The sequence below is a fragment of the Scyliorhinus torazame genome, chromosome 5 (genome assembly GCF_047496885.1).
Source record: "Scyliorhinus torazame isolate Kashiwa2021f chromosome 5, sScyTor2.1, whole genome shotgun sequence".
In the NCBI taxonomy this organism is placed as follows: domain Eukaryota; kingdom Metazoa; phylum Chordata; class Chondrichthyes; order Carcharhiniformes; family Scyliorhinidae; genus Scyliorhinus; species Scyliorhinus torazame.
In genome coordinates this window covers 311,046,341-311,067,927 of record NC_092711.1, presented here as the reverse complement: position 1 = coordinate 311,067,927, position 21,587 = coordinate 311,046,341, and the positions used below count along the sequence as shown (strand labels likewise).

Here is a 21,587-nt window from a genome sequence, read left to right as displayed (position 1 = left end):
CCGTTCCGCTCGGCTGGGAATCACGTGGGTGAGAATTGGTGCAGGAATTTACAAACGTGGCCCTGATGCGGTGGACCTTGCGGTGGGCAAAGGGGGCAGCTCTCTCAGGGAGTTGCCTTCAAAATCGACCGGAGGGCCACTCGGCCCGCCCACAGTACAAATCCTGTCCAACCCACCCACACCAGTACCTCCCACCACCACCCCCACCAGAGACCCCCCATCAGAAACTCCCCCATTACAGAGACCGCCACCAGAGACACCCCATTAGAGACCCCTACCAGAGGCATCCCAATTGCAGAGACCCCCATCAGAAACCCCCCCATTACAGAGACCCCACCAGAGACACCCCATTAGAGACCCCCACCAGAGACCTCCCAATTGCAGAGACGTCCACCAGAGACACCCCATTAGAGACCCCCACCAGAGACCTCCCAATTGCAGAGACCTCCACCAGAGATACCCCATTACAAAGACCCCCACCAGAGATACCCCATTACAGAGACCGCCACCAGAGACACCCCATTAGAGACCCCCACCAGAGGCCTCCCAATTGCAGAGACCCCCATCAGAAACTCCCCCATTACAGAGACCCCCACCAGAGACACCCCACTGCAGAGACCCCCACCAGAGATACCCCATTACAGAGACCCCCACCAGAGACACCCCATTGCAGAGACCCCCACCAGAGATACCCCATTACAGAGATCCCCACCAGAGATACCCCATTACAGAGACCCCCACCAGAGACCTCCCAATTACAGAGATCCCCACTAGAGACACCCCATTGCAGAGAACCCACCAGTGACCTCCCAATTGCAGAGACCCCCCATCAGAAACCCCCCCATTATTGATGCCCATCAGAGACCTCCCAATTGCAGAGACCTCCACCAGAGATACCCCATTACAGAGACCCCCACCAGAGACACCCCATTACGGAGACCCCCACCAGAGACCTCCCAATTGCAGAGACCCCCCATTAGAAACGCCCCCATTACAGAGACCCCCACCAGAGACACCCCATTACGGAGACCCCCACCAGAGACCTCCCAATTGCAGAGACCCCCCATCAGAAACCCCCCCCATTACCGAGACCCCCACCAAAGACCTCCCAATTGCAGAGACCCCCACCACTGACCTCCCAATTGCAGAGACCCCCCATCAGAACTGCCCCATTACAGATGCCCACCAGAGACCTCCCAATTGCAGAGACCCCCACCTGAGATACCCCATTACAGAGACCCCCACCAGACATACCCCATTACAGAGACCTCCACCAGAGATACCCCATTACAGAGACCCGCACCAGAGATACCCCATTACAGAGACCTCCACCAGAGACACCCCATTGCAGAGACCCCCACCAGAGATACCCCATTACAGAGACCCCCACCAGAGATACCCCATTACAGAGACCCGCACCAGAGATACCCCATTACAGAGACCCCCACCAGAGACACCCCATTGCAGAGACCCCCACCAGAGATACCCCATTACAGAGACCCCCACCAGAGATACCCCATTACAGAGACCTCCACCAGAGATACCCCATTACAGAGACCCCCACCAGAGACACCCCATTGCAGAGACCCCCACCAGAGATACCCCATTAAAGAGACCCCCACCAGAGATACCCCATTACAGAGACCCCCACCAGTGACATCCGAAATGCAGAGGTTCCCCCATCAGAAACCAACCAATTACAGAGACCATCATCAGAGACCCCCCTAATTACTGAGACCCCACCAGAGGCCCCCTCCTTAGCCGGAAGCAGTCCAGACAGAGACAAGTCAAGGGCGGGATATTCCGTCGGCTGACGCCAGAATTGGACCCCCCCCCCCACCCCACAACCACAGGTCTTTGGGTTGTTACCTCATCCAAAAGACAGCAGATCTGAGCTTCCTCTTTTTGATCGCTGGAGCAGCGAGAGCCACGATTTTGAACCTCACATCCTTCCGACTTAGAGGTGAAAACGCTACCAACTGAGCCACAATTACAACCAACGCACCAAGTGCTGAAATAACAATTCATGTGACAATATTATAGTTGGAAACATTGCTCACAATAGTCTTCATCAGCCTGTGTTGTCACAGACGTGTGCGCTCGAAGTGATGAATCAGGGGCGAGATTATCCGCCCCCCCCCCCCGGCCGGGTCGGAGAATCGTCGGGGGCAGGCGTGAATCCCGCCCCTGCCGGTTGCCGAATTCTCCACCACCGGAGATTCGGCGGGGGCGGGAATCGCGCCGCACCGGTTGGGGGGCCGCTCCCCACGATTCGCCAGCCCGAATGGGCCGAAGTCCCGCCGCTAAAATGCCTGTCCCGCCGGCATAAATTAAACCTTACCGGCGGGACAAGGTGGCGCGGGCGGGCTCCGGGGTCCTGGGGGGGGGGGTGCGGGGCGATCTGGCCCCGGGGGGTGCCCCCACGGTGGCCTGGCCCGCGATCGGGGCCCACCGATCCGCGGGCGGGCCTGTGCCGTGGGGGCACTCTTTCCCTTCCGCCTTCGCCACGGTCTCCACCATGGCGGAGGCGGAAGAGACTCCCTCCACTGCGCATGCGCGGGAATGCCGTCAGCGCTGCTGACCTCGCCCTGCATCATGAACCAGCCGTCCAGCCAACTGAGGTAACCAATCAGTACAGCACTGAAGGAGTCTGTTCAGCCCATTGAATCTGTACCAGTCCTTTCCCAATTTCCTGTTTATGCCTTATCCCTACGAAATCCCTCCTTCAAATTTATACCTACTTCGCTTTCAAAAATGTCAATTAGATCTGTATCCAGTCAGTGCATTCCAAGTCCTAAACATTCACTCTTTAAAAAAAGAGTTTAACCTGATTTTTTTTCTTAGCACCAAGTTCCACTTGTGCTGTCTTTACCAGAACAATTCAAAGTTAATTCCACTGTCCTGCTGGCTTTGTACGGCTCCGAAATTTTATCTCTTTACAAATCTTTATCTGTGGCAACCTCTCCCTGTGGCAATAAAAGCATTCCACAACATGAGTCCACTTCCACGCTTGGAAATTTCTAAGTTTGCAGCATAGCCTTGGCAACTTGGTCAATTTGTGTGCATTTCAGACTGAACTCCACCCTGTACTGTGTCCACGATTGTGATGCACTCAGTAATTCCACCGATTGCAGAGGGAAAAGCACTTTGGGCCTTGAAATTCTTTGATGTTCCGGCCGTTTCCCATCATGCAAAATGGACACCAAAATGTTCAACCCGGCAGACGGCATGCGTGCCACGAATGTCCAAATCTTTGCTTCCATACTGGGAGATTCTAAAGCATAGGCGTCCAGGGCATGCACCTTCTGTACAAGGGGGAGGCCTGACAGCTGCTTAAACATACCACCTTGAACTTGGAGTGCCTTGCACACAACCAGGGTGGCTTGCTGTTATAGCCCGCATGAGACCTAGGGGGTTGTAGCAATCGACCTCCTCGTAAATCTCGCCGAATACGAGCTCCCCGACTAAAGGGCTGATGAACCCTAAGTCATGCATATAAAGCAGGCCAGGTATGGTACCGACAGTAGAGACTGGGTTAGGATTTTGCCCACATTGTAAATACTGGTGTGTGTTAATAAACCAAGTCTGGACTTGTTATAGGGTCGGCATTCTCCGAGCCCCCACGCCGAAATCGCACTCGGCGCGGGGTTGAATAATGGCGCCGGTCGGGGGCCATTGAAAGAGGCCCCTGCGGCGATTCTCCACCGACGTGGTTCCCTCATGGTTCCCTGGCGGCTGCCAGGGTTCCGATCGGGAGCCACCGATCGGCAGGAGCACGCGATCTGGGTGGCGGGGGGGGGGGGGGTGCGATATTGTTCGGGGCAGGCTTGCTCAGTGTGTCCGCCATGTTGTGCGAGGCAGCGTGTGCGGACCCGCGGCCGGAAGTGCAGGGCCCCGTATTGGCAGCCGGAGCTGCGTGGAGCACTCCGGGGCCCTGCAAGGCCTCTTCAAAATGAAGAATCATCCTGGACTTTCTCCACGCAAGTCCAGAGTGATTCACGTCTGTTTTCTCATGGGGGGTGGGGACATAGTCCCATTATCAGAGAATTCCGCCCATGGTCTCCAAAGCTTGCAGCATTCAGGATAAATGTAGCCGAACTGACAGTCCTTGCTCGAACATGCGGCAGAACAGATTCAAGGGGCTGACGTCGCCGACTCATGTTCCTATTTTCCTCACCCACGATTCCAGCTAGCCCCCCCCCCACCCCGTGACAACAGTTGGAAGGGGAAAGACTGAGACGCCGGGGTGCACTCGAGCCGATTCTAATGGCAGCACAGTGTAAACCGATGCGTCTTTGACTAAAAGACTGCTAACTGCTGTTCCAATCTTCCACTAACAAGATCACCAGAAGCACCCCATAAAACAACAGCTCAGCTTGAATGACACTGCACACAGAATACGGAGTCCGAGGCGATTAATGGAAACATAATTGGGTAATTTCGGCTCCTCAGTCCAAGGCGTTTTAATTCCTCTCGGCTATTCTCGTCCCACTTGTGAAGTGATTGTCATGGTGTGTGAGATAATAGGAGGGCAGCTCCAAGTGGTCAACTTTATCACAGGATAATTACTGCGCAACATTTAACTATTGCTGCCACGAGCTGCCCTGTAAACATTGAGTAACGAGCAACGTTCTTAATAAATTGAGCTTCCTGGAATCATCCCACACACAACGGCCGCCTGGTCAATCTGTAACAAAATAGGAAAGATGATTGTTTCCGTAAATTCCAACATCGGTTGTTATGGGCCAGGGTTTAGAGAACTCCAAAGTGTATCATGGAGTTCACCTGACCTACAACTGTTTATAGAATTTGGTTATGGGGAGCACAAGGGCCCACTCATCAGGTGTTATGCAACAGAGCCTTAAGCACTTTAAATCAAAAACAAAGTTTATTCTACGAATTCAGTTAACATTTCTAACAAACATAGTCAGCATCTTTATCAACTGCAAACCTAAATACCCCACACAGCTACAGTACTCTATACTTAACCCTTAATAACGTCCCTTTACTGTTTCACTCAAGTAACAACATCCATAAATCAGACAATCCCTTTTACCACAAAACAGTAGGTTTGAATTCCTCCCAGAACACAAGTTATTACTTTGAAGTTATCAAGTGATCTGGAGACACCTTTGATGCACGATCAATAACTCCAGAAGCGAGATTGAAGACAATTGAAAGCTTTAATACGCTAGATGTTTCCCCCAGCAGTGCAGGTACAGAGGAAAGCTGCTGGGGTGGCACGGGCTCTTATACCCCGCCTTGCAGGGTGGAGCTAACATACAGGCTTAACCAATGGGAACAAGTACATTCTCCACCAATGGTATTCCGGCATTACCAGGTACCGTAATCCTTCTAACACAGACTACCACAACATTTTTTAACATGCAGAGAGAGAGAGAGAGAGACTCCAAGATTCTTGTAGTCTGAATACAGCTTCCAATTGTGTAAACCAAAAGCAAAACTCAGAGCAACAAACAGCTTCCAGCTCAAAATCAAAGTAAAACCCAGAGCCACCGCCCAGCTCCACCCACACAATGACATCACTGCAGCCATTTGAGAAGACAAACATTTCTTAAAGGGGCATTCCCATGATACGGCCCTCACCTGACGCTCCAGATCTCTGTCGCTATTGCATTGGTCTTGTTTCCGTTTCAACTATTACAATTATGTCAACATCCGTGTTGGGGAAATGGTGGTGAAGACGGTGGCATCACAGGTCTTGAAATGGGAGGGCCCACGCCAGCTCTGGGGGCATGTGTTCCGCAGCGCTGGTGGAATTTAAATACAATTTATTAAACTCTGGCTGTTTCAGCAATAGGGACCAAGCTGCCATCAATTCTCATAATAACGTCTCTGCCCTGTAGGGAATGGAATAGTGTCCTTACCCGACCTGGTCCACATGTGACTCCAGACTCACTGTGAGGATCCTCCCGTTATCCCTGTTGGTCCCTTGCCCAGGGTGTTGTCATACCGCAGCAATGTGGTTGACTCTGAGCTGCCCTCTGAAATGGCCTACGAAGCCACACAATTCAAGAGCAATTACTGACGAGCAACAAATGCTGGCCTTGCCAGTGACGTCCACACCCCATGAAAGAATTTTTTTAAATTCCGACTGTAACGAGGTAAAATGCGAAAGAAAAGGCAGGCTTACATTCCTGTAGCACCTTTCACAACCTCAGGAGATGCCAAAATGCTTTGCATCGATGAAGTGTCTTTCTGAAGTGTTATCGCTCGTGTAATGCGGGAATGCAGCATCCAATTTGCGCACAGCAATATCCCACAGGCTGCAGAGTGACAATGACTGGGCTACCTGCATTTGCGATGCTTTTTAAGGGGTAAATATTGGCCAGGACACCGGAGGTGACTCGCTGCTCTGATTCACAATAGTGCCATGGGATCTTTAACGTCCACTTCATTTGACGTTTCCCTCAGTACTGGACTGGTGCATCAGCCTTATATTTTTGTGCTCAAGTCCTGGAACGGCCTTATACTCACAACCTCCCAATTTAGGGGGCAAGAGTGCTGCCAGCTGAGCCAAAGCGTGCACCAAAGCATGTTTGGTTAGCCCCTTTCTACTAAAACACTTGCAATGAGAAACGTACAGTGGTGACTTGGGCCATCCAGTTGGTGTAACAGCAATCTTTAAAGGAGGTTAAATGTTATTCTGTGCGCCAGAGCATGTTGGTCCATTTCTAAGTGCTGAAGCAGCAAATTCTAAAAGCCTTTGCAACAACTGCATATTTTGCATTGTTTCTGACCAACTAATTTTTTAATTTATACTTGCAGGCAGAGAAAAACAAGATTCGACCCATTGCTGTGAAGTAAGTTTTTTTTAAATGTGGCTGTATTTTCTATTTGTGATCAATAAACACACACTGAAGTGTTTATTATGTTTAGTTGGGGGGATTATTTATGTTCTCTGAGCTATTCAGGTAAGTGATTACACAAGCATGACATTGCAATCCACCCATTACTACCTTGAGGGCAAATGTTTTATGCTAGTCATAAATTATCCAATTCGATTCCAATACAACTTGTGCTTTGTTTCAAGTCACACAATTTCAGCAAATGTACTCGGCAACTGCAGCAAATCTGAAACCGATTGTGTTGTTTTCTTTAAATGAGCTGTAACGAGATCAGAAATAACCATCCGCAGGTCCCCCTTGTAAGTAAACACGCAAGTCGAGACTGTGTCAGTGACTCAGTGTTAATGCGACAAGACTTTAAATAGCCTTTAAAGAGTCGTGTTGGAAATTCAAACTGGTGATAACCTAACGCTCGCCCACACTGCTCTGAGCCACGGGACTTCAAGGAGAGAAAGGGCTTTGCACTATCGGAAGAATGAAATTAAAATGACTACAGGGGGGTAGATATCGCTCCTTTAATAATAATGACGCTAATGTGGGCTTCTGAAGATAATCAATGATAAACCAACTGCTCTAATATAAGGCTGTACGTTTGACTTGATCATACCTAGCCACCCAAATGTATTTTAAACCGATCCAAGGTGACACTCGGTATTAATGAGCCGGTGGGAAGAGTTTCACAGAGCATTTGATGTCTTGGATATGAATACGGGTTAGCTTAGTCTCCTGGTGCCTTTGCTGGATATTAGTTAGTCGTTACCACAGTTGGAATCTTAAACTGGCCCATCCTTTTAATGTGTCTGGATACTTCCTGAGGGAAGTAGTGGAAACGGGTCCCCAGGTCAATTGAAGGCCAATTATTGTTACTGTTGGAAGTGTCTTTAGATTGACAGTCTCTTGGCAACGTCCCAGCTTATCGCAAGGTCGGAAAAAACAACCAGCAATGACCAGGGTTCCCTCCTCTTTATGTCTTGCTTCTTTTTTTAGGTTTTTAAAGTTTTGATTGATTGACGCTTTATTCCATCTGCAGTGTGACTTTCTGAGTGCGAAAGACAACCTCAGTAGTTTGCAATTCTGATTGAAGGCCATATCCTTGCACAGCGCAAGGCTGCTGCAGGCGACATGTAACAAATTCATTTCAATATATTTACATTTCAAGAAAGTCCTCGAATTTAGCTTTCCAGAGGTCATTTTGATGTTAAGCATTCGTGTAAAGTGGGTGATATCAGATGAACAGCCAGTTTCTTACCTCTCTCCACTTCCATTACCATTGACGTCAACATATTTGTTGGTTGCACGCACATAATATGAAGATGGTCGTACATCACAAAGTCAGCGATACCCCCTCCCATACTCTCTCCACGTCTTGCTTTGGTAAGCAGCATGCTATATTGTTCAAAGATTGACTGAAGATTGATTGTAACAATGTATGTTGGAAACTCACTTTATCATTAAAGGTTTTGGCATTTTTATAAACACCTGGATTAAAGCAAGTGAAGCATCAAAGATAAACTGTTTGGTAAACGGGAAACAAAGACTTGGGTTAAATGGGTGTCAGATGTGGTGCTCTCCACAGGTCAGTTCAGGTCCGCTTTTGTTCTTGGCACAAGCAGATGATTTGAATTTGGGCGTGGGAACACAATGTTGGCATTTGTTGAAGTGCAAAAGGAGGAGGATTCGATGGACAGCAAAGAAGACTGTAGGAGACAGACAACTTAATGGAATGGGCAAGTTGGTGGCAAATACAATTTAATGTGGAGATGAAGTAAGACACTGGAAGGAATAGGAGCATGCTGTTGTGGACACTGAATGGGGAAGATGAACATAGAGGCCTGGGATATCTAACACAGCATTCCCCAAACACAGCATTCCCCAAACACAGCATTCCCCAAACACAGCATTCTCTTAAAGTGGAAATGCAGGATGATCAAGCCATTGAAAAGCCCAACTGGAGGCGGGATTCTCCGGGAATCGGCGCGATAGCCCGAACCTAGCGGCAAAAATGACGCGAATCACTCCGGCGCCGGGCCCCCTGCAACGTTGCGAATGCTCTGGCCGGGAATGGACTAGTGGCGGCGTGACGCAATTCGCGATGCCGTCACCCCTCATGGACGCGCGCGGCATCACTGCACAAAACCCTGGAGACCTAGCAAAATGGCCGTCCGTCGCGCAGCGCCAAGTGAGACCCCCCACTGCCTGCCCCGCTTTAACCCTTCCCCATCCCCCCTTCCCCATATCCCCCATTCTCCCATATCCCCCCTTCCCCCATATCCCACTTCCCCATATCCCCCCTACCCCCCATATTCCCATATACTCCCTTCCCCCATATACTCCTTCCCCCATATACTCCTTCCCCCATATACCCCTTCCCCCATATACCTTTCCCCCATATCCCCCTCCCCCATATCCCCAATTCCCTGATATCCCCTTCCCCCATCTCCCCTTCCCCCATATCCCCCATTTCCCCATCTTCCCCATATCCTGTTCCCCCATATCCACCCTTCCCCATATATCCCCTTCCCCATATACCCCTTCCCCCATATACCCCATATCCCTCCTTCCCTCATATCCCCAGTTCCCCCATATCACCCTTCCCCATATCCCCCTTCCCCCATATCCCCTTCCTCATATCCTCCTTCCCCCCTTCCCCCATATCCTGTTTCCCATCCCCCAAATCCCCTTTCCCCATATCCCCCTTCCCCATATCCCCATCGCCCCCTTCCCCCATAATCCCCTTCCCCCATTTCCCCATCTTCCCCATATCCCCTTCCCCCATATCCCCTTTCCCCATATCCCGCTTCCCCATATCCCCCTTCCCCATATCCCTCCTTCCCCCATATCATCCCATATCACCAATTCCCCCATATCCCCCTTCCCCATATCCTCTTTCTCCCATTTTCCCCATATCCTGTTCCCCCATATCCCCCCTTCCCCCAGATCTCCCATATCCCCCTTCCCTCATAGCCCCCTTCCCCCATATCCCCCCTTTCTCATATCCCATTCCTCCATATCCACCCTTCTCCGTGTCCCCCTTCCCCCATATCCCCCATGTCCCCCTTCCCCCATATTCCCCTACGCCCATATTTCCCTTCCCCCTTATCCCCCCACCCCCAATATCCCCCCTCCGCCATATCCCCCATATCCCCTTCCCCCATATCCCCCCATTTCACCCTTCCCCCAAATCCCCATTCCCCCTTATCTCCCTTCCCCCATGTCCCCCTTCCCCCATATCCCCCTTCCCCCATAGCCCCCTTTCCCCATACCCTCCTTCACCCATATCCCCCTTTCCCCATTCCCCCATATCCCCTTCCCCATATTCCCCCTTCCCCCATACTCCTCCTTCCCCATATCCTCCCATATCCCCAATTCCCCCATATCACCCTTCCCCCATACCCCCCTGCCCCCATATCCCCCTTCCCCCATATCCCCTTCCCCATATCCTCTTTCTCCCATTTCCCCCATTTCCCCATATCCTGTTCCCCCATATCCCCCTTCCCCCATTTCCCCAATTCCCCGATATCCCCTTCCCCATATCCCCCTTCCCCATATCCCCCTTCCCCAATATCCCCCTTCCCTCATATCCCCTTCCCCACATCCCCCTTCCCCATATCCCATTCCTCCATATCCCCCCTTCCCCGTGTCCCCCTTCCCCCATATTCCCCTTCTCCCTTATCCCCCGCCCCCAATATCCCCCCTCCGCCAATATCCCCCCCTCCGCCATATCCCCTTCCCCATATCCCCCCATTTCCCACCTTACCCCAAATCCCCATTCCCCCATATCCCCCTTCCCCATGTCCCCCTTCTCCCATATCCCCCTTTCCCCCATATCCCCCATATCCCCCGTCACCCATTTCCCTGATATCCCCTTCCCCCATATCCCCCCTTCCCCGGGAAAGGGGGATATGGGGGAAGGGGGATATGGTGGAAGGGGGATATGGGGGAAGGGGTGGACAGACCCGGCCCATCAGTCATACAACGCCCCTAGGACGTTCCATGGCGGCCACAAGTTAGGGACAGACCCGGAGGACCAGGCGGACGCCGCCCACGTCTAGTGAGAGTGCGGTGACGCCGGCGGGCCACACCCAGTGACGAGGAGGGCAGCCACAGCAACAGGACCCCGTCACAGCTGACCCAAGACACTGACGCACAGGACACTGATGCACAGGACACTGACGCACAGGACACTGTCGCACAGGACACTGACGCACAGGACACTGATGCACAGGACACTGACACACAGGACACTGATGCACAGGACACTGTCGCACAGAACACTGACGCACAGGACACTGATGCACAGGACACTGACACACAGGACACTGTCGCACAGAACACTGATGCACAGGACTCTAACATACAGGACACTGACACACAGGACACTGACGCACAGCACACTGACACACAGGACACTGACGCACAGGACACTGATGCACAGCACACTGACACACAGGACACGAACATACAGGACACTGACGCACAGGACACTGACGCACAGGACACTGACGCACAGCACACTGACACACAGGACACTAACATACAGGACACTGACGCACAGCACACTGACACACAGGACACTAATACACAGGACACTGATGCACAGGACACTGACGCCCAGGAAACTGACGCACAGGACACTGATGCACAGGACACTGATGCACAGGACACTGACGCACAGGACCCTAACACACAGGACACTGACGCACAGCACACTGACACACAGGACACTAACATACAGGACACTGACGCACAGGACACTGACGCCCAGGTCACTGACACACAGGACACTGACACACAGGACACAGACACACAGGACACTAACATACAGGACACTGATGCACAGGACAATGACGCACAGGACACTGACGTACAGGACCCTAACACACAGGACACTGACGCACAGGACACTGACGCACAGGACACTGACATACAGGACACTGACGCACAGGACACTGACGCACAGGACACTGACACACAGGACCCTAACACACAGGACACTGACGCACAGGACACTGACGCACAGGACACTGATGCACAGGACACTGACGCACAGGACACTGACGCACAGGACCCTAACACACAGGACACTGACGCACAGGACACTGACGCACAGGACACTGACGCACAGGACACTGACGCACAGGACACTGACATACAGGACACTGACGCACAGGACACTGACACACAGGACACTGACACACAGGACACTGACGCACTGGATACTGACGCACAGGACACTGACGCACAGCACACTGACACACAGGACACTAACATACAGGACACTGACACACTGGATACTGACGCACAGGACCCTAACACACAGGACACTGATGCACAGGACACTGATGCACAGGACACTGACGCACAGGACACTGACGCACAGGACACTGACGCACAGGACACTGACATACAGGACACTGACGCACAGGACACTGACGCACAGGACCCTAACACACAGGACACTGATGCACAGGACACTGATGCACAGGACACTGACACACAGGACACTAACATACAGGACACTGACGCACAGGACACTGACACACAGGACACCGACGCACAGGACACCGTCGCACTGGACATTGACGCCCAGGACATTGACGCACAGGACACTGATGCACAGGACACTGATGCACAGGACACTGGCGCACAGGACACTGACACACAGGACACTGACACACAGGACCCTAACACACAGGACACTGACGCACAGGACACTGACGCACAGGACACTAACATACAGGACACTGACGCACAGCACACTGACACACAGGACACTAATACACAGGACACTGATGCACAGGACACTGACGCCCAGGAAACTGACGCACAGGACACTGATGCACAGGACACTGATGCACAGGACACTGACGCACAGGACCCTAACACACAGGACACTGACGCACAGCACACTGACACACAGGACACTAACATACAGGACACTGACGCACAGGACACTGACGCCCAGGTCACTGACACACAGGACACTGACACACAGGACCCTAACACACAGGACACTGACGCACAGGACACTGATGCACAGGACACTGACGCACAGGACACTGACGCCCAGGACACCGACGCACAGGACAACGTCGCACAGGACATTGACGCCCAGGACACTGACGCACAGGACACTGATGCACAGGACACTGACGCCCAGGACACCGACGCACAGGACAACGTCGCACAGGACACTGACACACAGGACACTGACGCACAGGACACTGATGCACAGGACACTGATGCACAGGACACTGACGCACAGGACACTGATGCACAGGACACTGACGCACAGGACACTGACACACAGGACCCTAACACACAGGACACTGACGCACAGGACACTGGTGCACAGGACACTGACGCACAGGACACTGATGCACAGGACACTGATGCACAGGACACTGACGCACAGGACACTGACACACTGGACCCTAACACACAGGACACTGACGCACAGGACACTGATGCACAGGACACTGACACACAGGACACTGACACACAGGACCCTAACACACAGGACTCTAACACACAGGACACCGACGCCCAGGACACTGACGCACAGGACACTGACACACAGGACACTGACTCACAGGACACTGACACACAGGACACTGACACACAGGACACTGACACACAGGACACTGACGCACAGGACACTGACGCACAGGACACTAACATACAGGACACTGACGCACAGCACACTGACACACAGGACACTAATACACAGGACACTGATGCACAGGACACTGACGCCCAGGAAACTGACGCACAGGACACTGATGCACAGGACACTGATGCACAGGACACTGACGCACAGGACCCTAACACACAGGACACTGACGCACAGCACACTGACACACAGGACACTAACATACAGGACACTGACGCACAGGACACTGACGCCCAGGTCACTGACACACAGGACACTGACACACAGGACCCTAACACACAGGACACTGACGCACAGGACACTGATGCACAGGACACTGACGCACAGGACACTGACGCCCAGGACACCGACGCACAGGACAACGTCGCACAGGACATTGACGCCCAGGACACTGACGCACAGGACACTGATGCACAGGACACTGACGCCCAGGACACCGACGCACAGGACAACGTCGCACAGGACACTGACACACAGGACACTGACGCACAGGACACTGATGCACAGGACACTGATGCACAGGACACTGACGCACAGGACACTGATGCACAGGACACTGACGCACAGGACACTGACACACAGGACCCTAACACACAGGACACTGACGCACAGGACACTGGTGCACAGGACACTGACGCACAGGACACTGATGCACAGGACACTGATGCACAGGACACTGACGCACAGGACACTGACACACTGGACCCTAACACACAGGACACTGACGCACAGGACACTGATGCACAGGACACTGACACACAGGACACTGACACACAGGACCCTAACACACAGGACTCTAACACACAGGACACCGACGCCCAGGACACTGACGCACAGGACACTGACACACAGGACACTGACTCACAGGACACTGACACACAGGACACTGACACACAGGACACTGACACACAGGACACCGACACACAGGACACTGACACACAGGACCCTAACACACAGGACTCTAACACACAGGACACCGACGCCCAGGACACTGACGCACAGGACACCCACACACAGGGGATGGATGGACAGGAATCACCACTCCAGGGGCTCCTGGACTTCGGGTCACATGAGGAGCACGCCATTATGCTGCTGCTGTCTCCTACACCCTCCGCCATGCAGGGACACTCACCTCGGTTGGCCACTTTAGCGATGAGGCATCTGGGACACTAACTGATGCGCACAACACAGCCGTCCCGGTACAGCAGGTGGAGGCAGGAGCAGTCGAGGGGCCGGGCGGTCGGAGGGCAGCCCAGCGCAGGCAACCATCTGCCGCCCAGGCGGGTCCCTGGTTCCTGGAGTTACCACACGCACCCATAGACCCGATGCAGGCACGGACCAAGGGATGACCGAAGGGGGTGACGGGCAGCTTGCGGCAGCTGCAGACGAAGGTGGAGGAGTCCACCCACGTGCAGGAGCAGGTAGTGGGGCCGGTCATGCGTGCCACCCAGGCTGACACCTCATGGGTGGTGTCCGCGGTGGAGGCAACGGGTGTGACGGTGTCAGACATGGGTCACAGTATGCAAGGTGTGGGGCTTTCCGTGCAGGCGGCGTCCGTGGTCAAGGACATGGCTGCCCTCTCACAGGCAGCCATGAACCAGAGCTAGCAGCAGATCGCAGAGGCGCTCAACGCCATGGCCCAGTCTCAGCAGGCAATGGCCCAGTCTCTGCAGGCCATCGCTGACGGCATCGGCGCCATTTCCCAGGTGCTGGCCGGCGTCGCCCAGACACAGACAGGGATGGCCAATTCCCTGAGCTCCATGGCTGCAAATTTGCTGACCCTTGTTGACACCAGGGCGGGCCTCCAGGACTGGCAGTGCCAGGTGTCGGGGAGGCATCAGGTGCTCGCTCCGTTCGCAACCCGACCCATGTAGAGGCCTGGGGGCCATCGGGCACCTTTGGGAGGAGGAAGTGCTGGGGCCCGTTCCGGGTCCCCATGTAGGGGAGGTCCCGGAACACCGCGACACTTCAGACTCCCCCCCACTTCCGTCCCCGGTGCATCTGGTGGGCAACGGGCAGGACAGGCTGGCAGCTCGCCATCTCAGTCGCCCGAGCCGAAGCCTGGACCATCTAGGCCGGGCCGCCCCAGGAAACGGCCGCCAAAGGGATCCCGTGTCAGAGGGCAGGAATCACAGGAGTCCACCTCCAGTTCTGCTGTACCGTCTGGGGGAACACCTAGATGTAGTCATAGGGCCCGTAAAGCCAGAAAATGAGACACTGAGTAAGTTGGCACGGGTGCAAGGCACAGATTAGTTCTGGGGCTAGTGCACGTGTGTGAACTGTTTGTTATTAAAATCACTTTCACACCTACAGAAGCTGCCTTTGTGCTCTGTCCGATGCATGCGGGGGTGTGGTGTGAGGTGAGCGCCAGTGTGTGTGTGAGGGGTGATAGAACGTCGGCCTCAGGTGAGTGTGCCCCCCTCCCGCCGGTCACCCTCGCCATCTCCCCGGGCAGACGGGACCATGCGCTGCAGTGTCACGGCTGCATGCAGGGACGGTCCGGGTGGAGGGTGGTACTGTGGCCATGGGTCAGACATTGAAAAAAAATGAAATGAAAAATGAAAATCACTTATTGTCACAAGTAGGCTTCAAATGAAGTTACTGTGAAAAGCCCCTAGTCGCCACACTCCGGCGCCTGTTCGGGGAGGCTGTTACGGGAATTGAACCGTACTGCTGGCCTGCCTTGGTCTGGTTTCAAAGCCAGCGATTTAGCCCTGTGCTAAACCAGCCACTAATTACATTGTCCAACGATGTAGAGCTCATCGCAGAGCGGGTTGTCATCATCCTCCATGGCCTCCAATAGACATGCTTCCACCGGCGACCATGTGAGCCTGGCCCGTTGTGCCGCAGGTGGATGTGCAATTGAGGGGTGGTGTGCGTGCGGGTGGGGTGAGGATGTTTGGTGTTGGGTGGGTCGGGTGAGGCTGGTGCCGTAGTGTGCAGTCTGTGCCCATACTCGGCGATTCCCACGCCCCCCTAGCCCGTGAACCGGTGGCTATCCGCCTGTCCTGTGCCCGCTGGCCCAGCCGGTAATGGTGGGCAGCCTCCCGTCCATGTCCAGCCCGTATGTCCAGATCATTGCCCCCATCCTCCTCATCTGGGGAGGTCTGCGCCTCGTCTTGCTGCTCCTCCCCTTCCCCCTCCTCTGCTTGCACCACATCGCCCTCTGCTGGGCTATGTTGTGCAGGACGCAGCAGACCACAACGATGCGGCCGACCCTATCTGACGGGTAATGGAGGGCCCCTCCAGAGCGGCCCAGGCACCTGAAGCGCATCTTCAGCAGCCGAAAGCACCTCTCTATCACACCCCTGGTCGCTGCATGGGCATCGTTGTAGCGGTTCTCCGTGTCAGTCTGTGGCCTCCGTACAGGCGTCATCAGCCACGACTGCAATGGGTAACCCCTGACGCCCAGCAACCAGCCCCTCAGCCGGAGGGGTGCGTCCCTCGAACTTGGTGGGGATGAAGGACTGCGCCAATACAGATGAGTCATGTACACTGCCCGGGTACCGGGCGCAGATGTGCAGGATCCTCATGCGGTGGTCACAGACCACCTGTTCATGGACTAGGTCCCCTTCCTATACGTGAACACGGCTCTGTTATCCGCAGGTGGCCGCACGGCGACGTGCATCCCATCGATCGCCCCCTGAACCATGGGCATCCTGGCCATGGCAGCGAAGCCCGCTGCCCGGGTATCCTGGCTGGCACGGTCCACAGGGAACTGGATGAGCGGTCCGCAATGGCATACAGGACGTCCGTCACAGCACAGATGCACCGGTGCACCAATGCCTGCAAGATGCCGTTCAGGTCCCCACTCGGCGCCTCGAATGACCCCGTGGCATAGATGTTCAGGGTCACCGTAACGTTGATGGCCACGGGGAAAGGGTGTCTTCCCCCAGTGCCATGTGGTGCCAGGTGTGCCATCAGGTGGCAGATATGGACGACGATTTCGCGGCTCATCCGGAGTCGCCTCCTGCATGCCCGGTCCGTGAGGTCCTGGTACGACGAGCGGGGCCGTTACACACGGGGCCTTATCGGGCATCTCCGCACCATGGCACCACCACCACCTCCTCCTCCTCGTCCTGTCTTGCGGGCGGCCCTCCAGCCTGGGCTGCTGCCACCTGCCTCCCTGTGGCACACTCCTCAGCGGGAGCCTCCGCTGCCTCCCTGGCACGCTCCTGCTCCAGCTCCACCAGGGCAACATGTAGAAGTGCGGCTCCCGCCATGGCGGCCAGAATCGCTGGGTGATCATCACCAGCCTGCAGGGGGTGAGAGGTGGTGGGGATAGACAGCATGTCATTATTGCCCATACCCGCCACCCCCCCCCCCCCCCCCCCCCCCCCCCCCCCCGCAGCCAAGTGCCATGGGCTGCCTGCCATGGGTGACTGTTGCCAGCTGGCACATGGCCAGGCGTACAACCCCACCCCCCCTCCCCGGCACGCACCGTCCCCAAACCCCCACCCCCCAGGTACACACATCTCCAACCCCCCCCCCCACCTCCCCGGCATGCACCCTCCCCAACTCCCCCTCTTCTCCCCGGCACGCACCCTCCCCAACCACCCGTATCCTCCCCGGCAAGCTCCCTCCCCACCCTCCCCCCCTCCTTCCCAGGCACGCACCCTCCGCAACCCCCCCTCTTCTCCCCGGCACGCACCCTCTCCATCACTCACCTTCCCCGGCCCCACCTCTCCTTCCCGGCACGCACCCTCCCCAACCCCCCCCCCCCCCCCCCGCTCCTCTCCCCCCCCCCTTCTCCCCTTACCCCCTGCTCCTCCCCCTGCTCGTCTCCCCCCTCCCACCAGCCCCTCCCTCCCAGCTCCTACCCCCGCCCCCCCCCCCAGCACGCACACTCCAACGGCTCTTGCGGACCCCACCACCTGCCGGCCATGCCGTCACTTCTCCGGTGGCCACCCCATGACGACGCCTACCTCCGCGCAGGCCGGCGTCAACCAGCACGACTGTTTGGCGCAGTTAAATAGGTGGTTTGATTTACACCGATGTGGCCCGTGGTCACGCTGGCGCAACTTCGGCCCATCCAGCCCGGAGAATTGGGTCGGCCCCGGGGCCCATTGCGTCGCGCCGGTCCTCGACATTCTCCGAGGCGCGCGGCACGATTCATGTCGACAGGATTTTTGGGTTGTATTGCAGCAAGCACATTGAAGTCACATCGCCTGGGCAACGTAGGAAAGTGTTGAGGTGGGAAGTAATCACTGTGAGGAGTGATTTGAGATTCTACTACTATTTTTACTGATACAAAGCCAAGAGGAGATTCAACAATTTTAACATTGCTGGATGGACTGAGGAAAGACTACTTCCTCTGATTGGGAAGTCAGTGAGAAAGGAGAGTGAAGAGATAGGTTAGACGTGCATGATGCAATGATGTGGTCCTGTGAGTAACTAAGGCAACAGTTAAGGAAAAAGTGGACAAGCATTTGGAAGTGCAGAGTGGGTTAGTCAAGAGCTGGCATGGAAATAATTGGCTGAATCGCCTGATTCTATACTGTAAACTTCTATCATTCTACAGTATAAGATTGCTAGAGAGAATTCTATTCATATGGGGTTAGGCATGCAGCATGTGACCAGCAGAGTTGAAAGACTGAGCTGCTATCATGAAATGGAACTTCCTTTGTTGAGGCTGTAATTCAAACGTTACTGATTTATTAAATACATAAATAGTTAATAAAGTTTCTCAGTGTAGTTTGGCTGATTCCCAAGGGCCGGGAACTACTCTTCGGTCAATTTACTTTAATCCTGAGCTCAGTTTTGAAAATATAATGACATGTCCCAGGTTTCCAGGTTACAGATCGCATGTATTCTGCATTTGGAGGCCTCAGAGCCTCAGTTATTTGAGACCTAACTATTTCTGATTGGCCGCAACTGACAGAATGACAAGCCAATAAAATGATTCCGGTTCGCAACATTAAACCTTACGCCAGAGAATGAGAAAACAATTCGTAAATCTCCCCAATGGGAGATTTTAACGAGATCGGGTTGAGAATTCTCGTGTTATGGGGGTTCTGTGTTCACACATGATTGGCTGCCTAGTGAGTCCCTGACCTTAAGGAATGAAATTACGTGAATTTCTATCAGTGCCTTTCACAATGTCTGGACTTCCTAAAGCTCATTACAGCCATTTAACGCTTTTAAGGTATAAACACTGTTATAATCTTGGCAGCTAATTTGCAAACAGCACAAACATCTATTAAATAAATAATCAGATACTATGATTTAGGTATCGATTGACGGACGAGCACTTGCCAAGACGCTGGGGAGAACTCATTGCTCTTCATCAAATTGTACCGTGATATCTTTCACATCTCTCTGAAAGGACAGACAAGGCCACAATTTAATGCATTATCCAAAAGACGGCGCTTCTCACAGTGCAGCACTCCCTCGCCACTGCCACACAATGTCAGGCTAATTTTGTACTCAAGTCTCTGGGGTGGAACTTAATCCCCATCACAAACTTTTGGCTAAGGTGCAAGAGAGTGCCTACCTCTGTGTTCCCCTCCACCCCTACAAGTCTTCGGGAGCTCTGCAGTCCTCCAACCCCTCAGTTCTTTCTCTGCACCATTGGGTGCCTTCAGTCGCCCGGACCATAAACTGAGCAGTTCCCTCTCTAAACCTCTCCCCCCCCTCACCACCCCCACCCAACTACATTCCACCCTCCTGTGAGAAGCTCCTTTGTCCAATGTTTTTGGTCCCCTGTGCTAAACTCCTGTGTTTTGGTGTCAAATTTTAGTTGTGAATGTTGCGATGAAGTGCCTGGTGATGTTTTACTCTGTGGAAGGTGCGGTAAGAGCAGGTTGCAACTCTTGGCTGGCAAATCTTCCTGCTCAGATTTATGTTTGGGGAAGTTGCCATGGGGAAGGCAGGAAATTTCTTTGGAAAGAGGGAGAAAGAGAGAGTGGTTGGGCACATTTCCACAGAGACACGGTGCGATTTAACAAGAAAACACAGTCCCGACATGGGCAGGTTTAGTGTGGTGGTCCCCAGCTGTTGTAGCGCCCGGAACAACCCCTCGATCGAACAGAACTCTTATTTTTCGGGTCTCAGTGGGGCATTCCGCACTTCCCTTCATCCTCTACACGGAGGAGCTCCGCTCGTCAGTGTAGGAAGAGATTGGGGCGCCATTTAAAAATGGCAAACTGTTTATTCCCCAAACACGACTCACGGACTCCCCCTCCCCCCAACTTACTTGTTGGAGGGTCCTCGAGACTCCCACACCCCACCTCATAAGGGCAGGGCACTCCCAGGCCCGATTCCCCAGGGTGCGCAAAATGACACTTTGGCACCGTGGCACTACCAGAGTGCCCAGGTGAGACTGCCCAGGGTGCTTGGCTGGCAGTGCCCATGTGGCACAGCAGAGCCAGGTGGCCACCTTGTCCAAAGGCCAACCACCCGGGAGCCTCCGATCAGCTGGGAGACAACCCCCCCCCCCCCCCCCCCCCCTCCGACAAGTGCCGTTCCACCTGCTCCCCATTTGAGAGACCAGTGGTAAACAGTGCCCAGCTGGGCTCTCCTCAATGAGGGGGTTCAATCCCGGGCGCTAGTTAGATCTGCCTAACCGCACACTTAAATATGCAAATTTCAGCCACGGCAATTGTGGGCGGGATCCAGATCGCGACGCCTCGTGGCAAGCCGGGCAAAGCTCGCGAGAAGCCTCTCACGAGATTTACCGGCCGTGTCACGTCCCGTGTCGGGTCGTTAGACTGCGCCCCCAGATATTGGGCAAAGTCAGTCACAGCCACGCCGAAAGGAAGGGAGAGAATTTAGCCACTGTCGCCATAAACATTTTCTGAGGCACAATAATAGACGACAAGAATGACCGACACAATTATCTGCCTGTCAGTTTACCCAACGTATACTCTGTGCTGAGGTGGGAAGGGAGAGAATCCCAACCAATTTGCAACTGGAAAAATAGGGGGAAAAAACAAAGATGGAATTATCGATCATTCCACTCTTCTAAGTGAGTGAGTTTCGAGCAGGTTTGTAGGTTCAAACTGCGTTCTCTAACATGCTGGAGTGGAGGGGGTCTGTTATCACAG

At 54.0% G+C, this 21,587-nt stretch overlaps 1 protein-coding gene across 5 annotated transcripts in view; it reads left to right on the top strand.

Annotated features, from left to right (window-relative positions):
• aff2 (AF4/FMR2 family, member 2) overlaps positions 1-21,587 on the top strand; it is a 658,399-nt gene that overhangs the window by 502,782 nt on the left and 134,030 nt on the right. For all 5 annotated transcript variants that reach the window (XM_072505919.1, XM_072505920.1, XM_072505921.1 and 2 more), the window contains one exon: positions 6,790-6,824. In XM_072505919.1, coding sequence (XP_072362020.1) covers positions 6,790-6,824 — 35 coding nt within the window. The remainder of the gene's footprint in view (positions 1-6,789; positions 6,825-21,587) is intronic.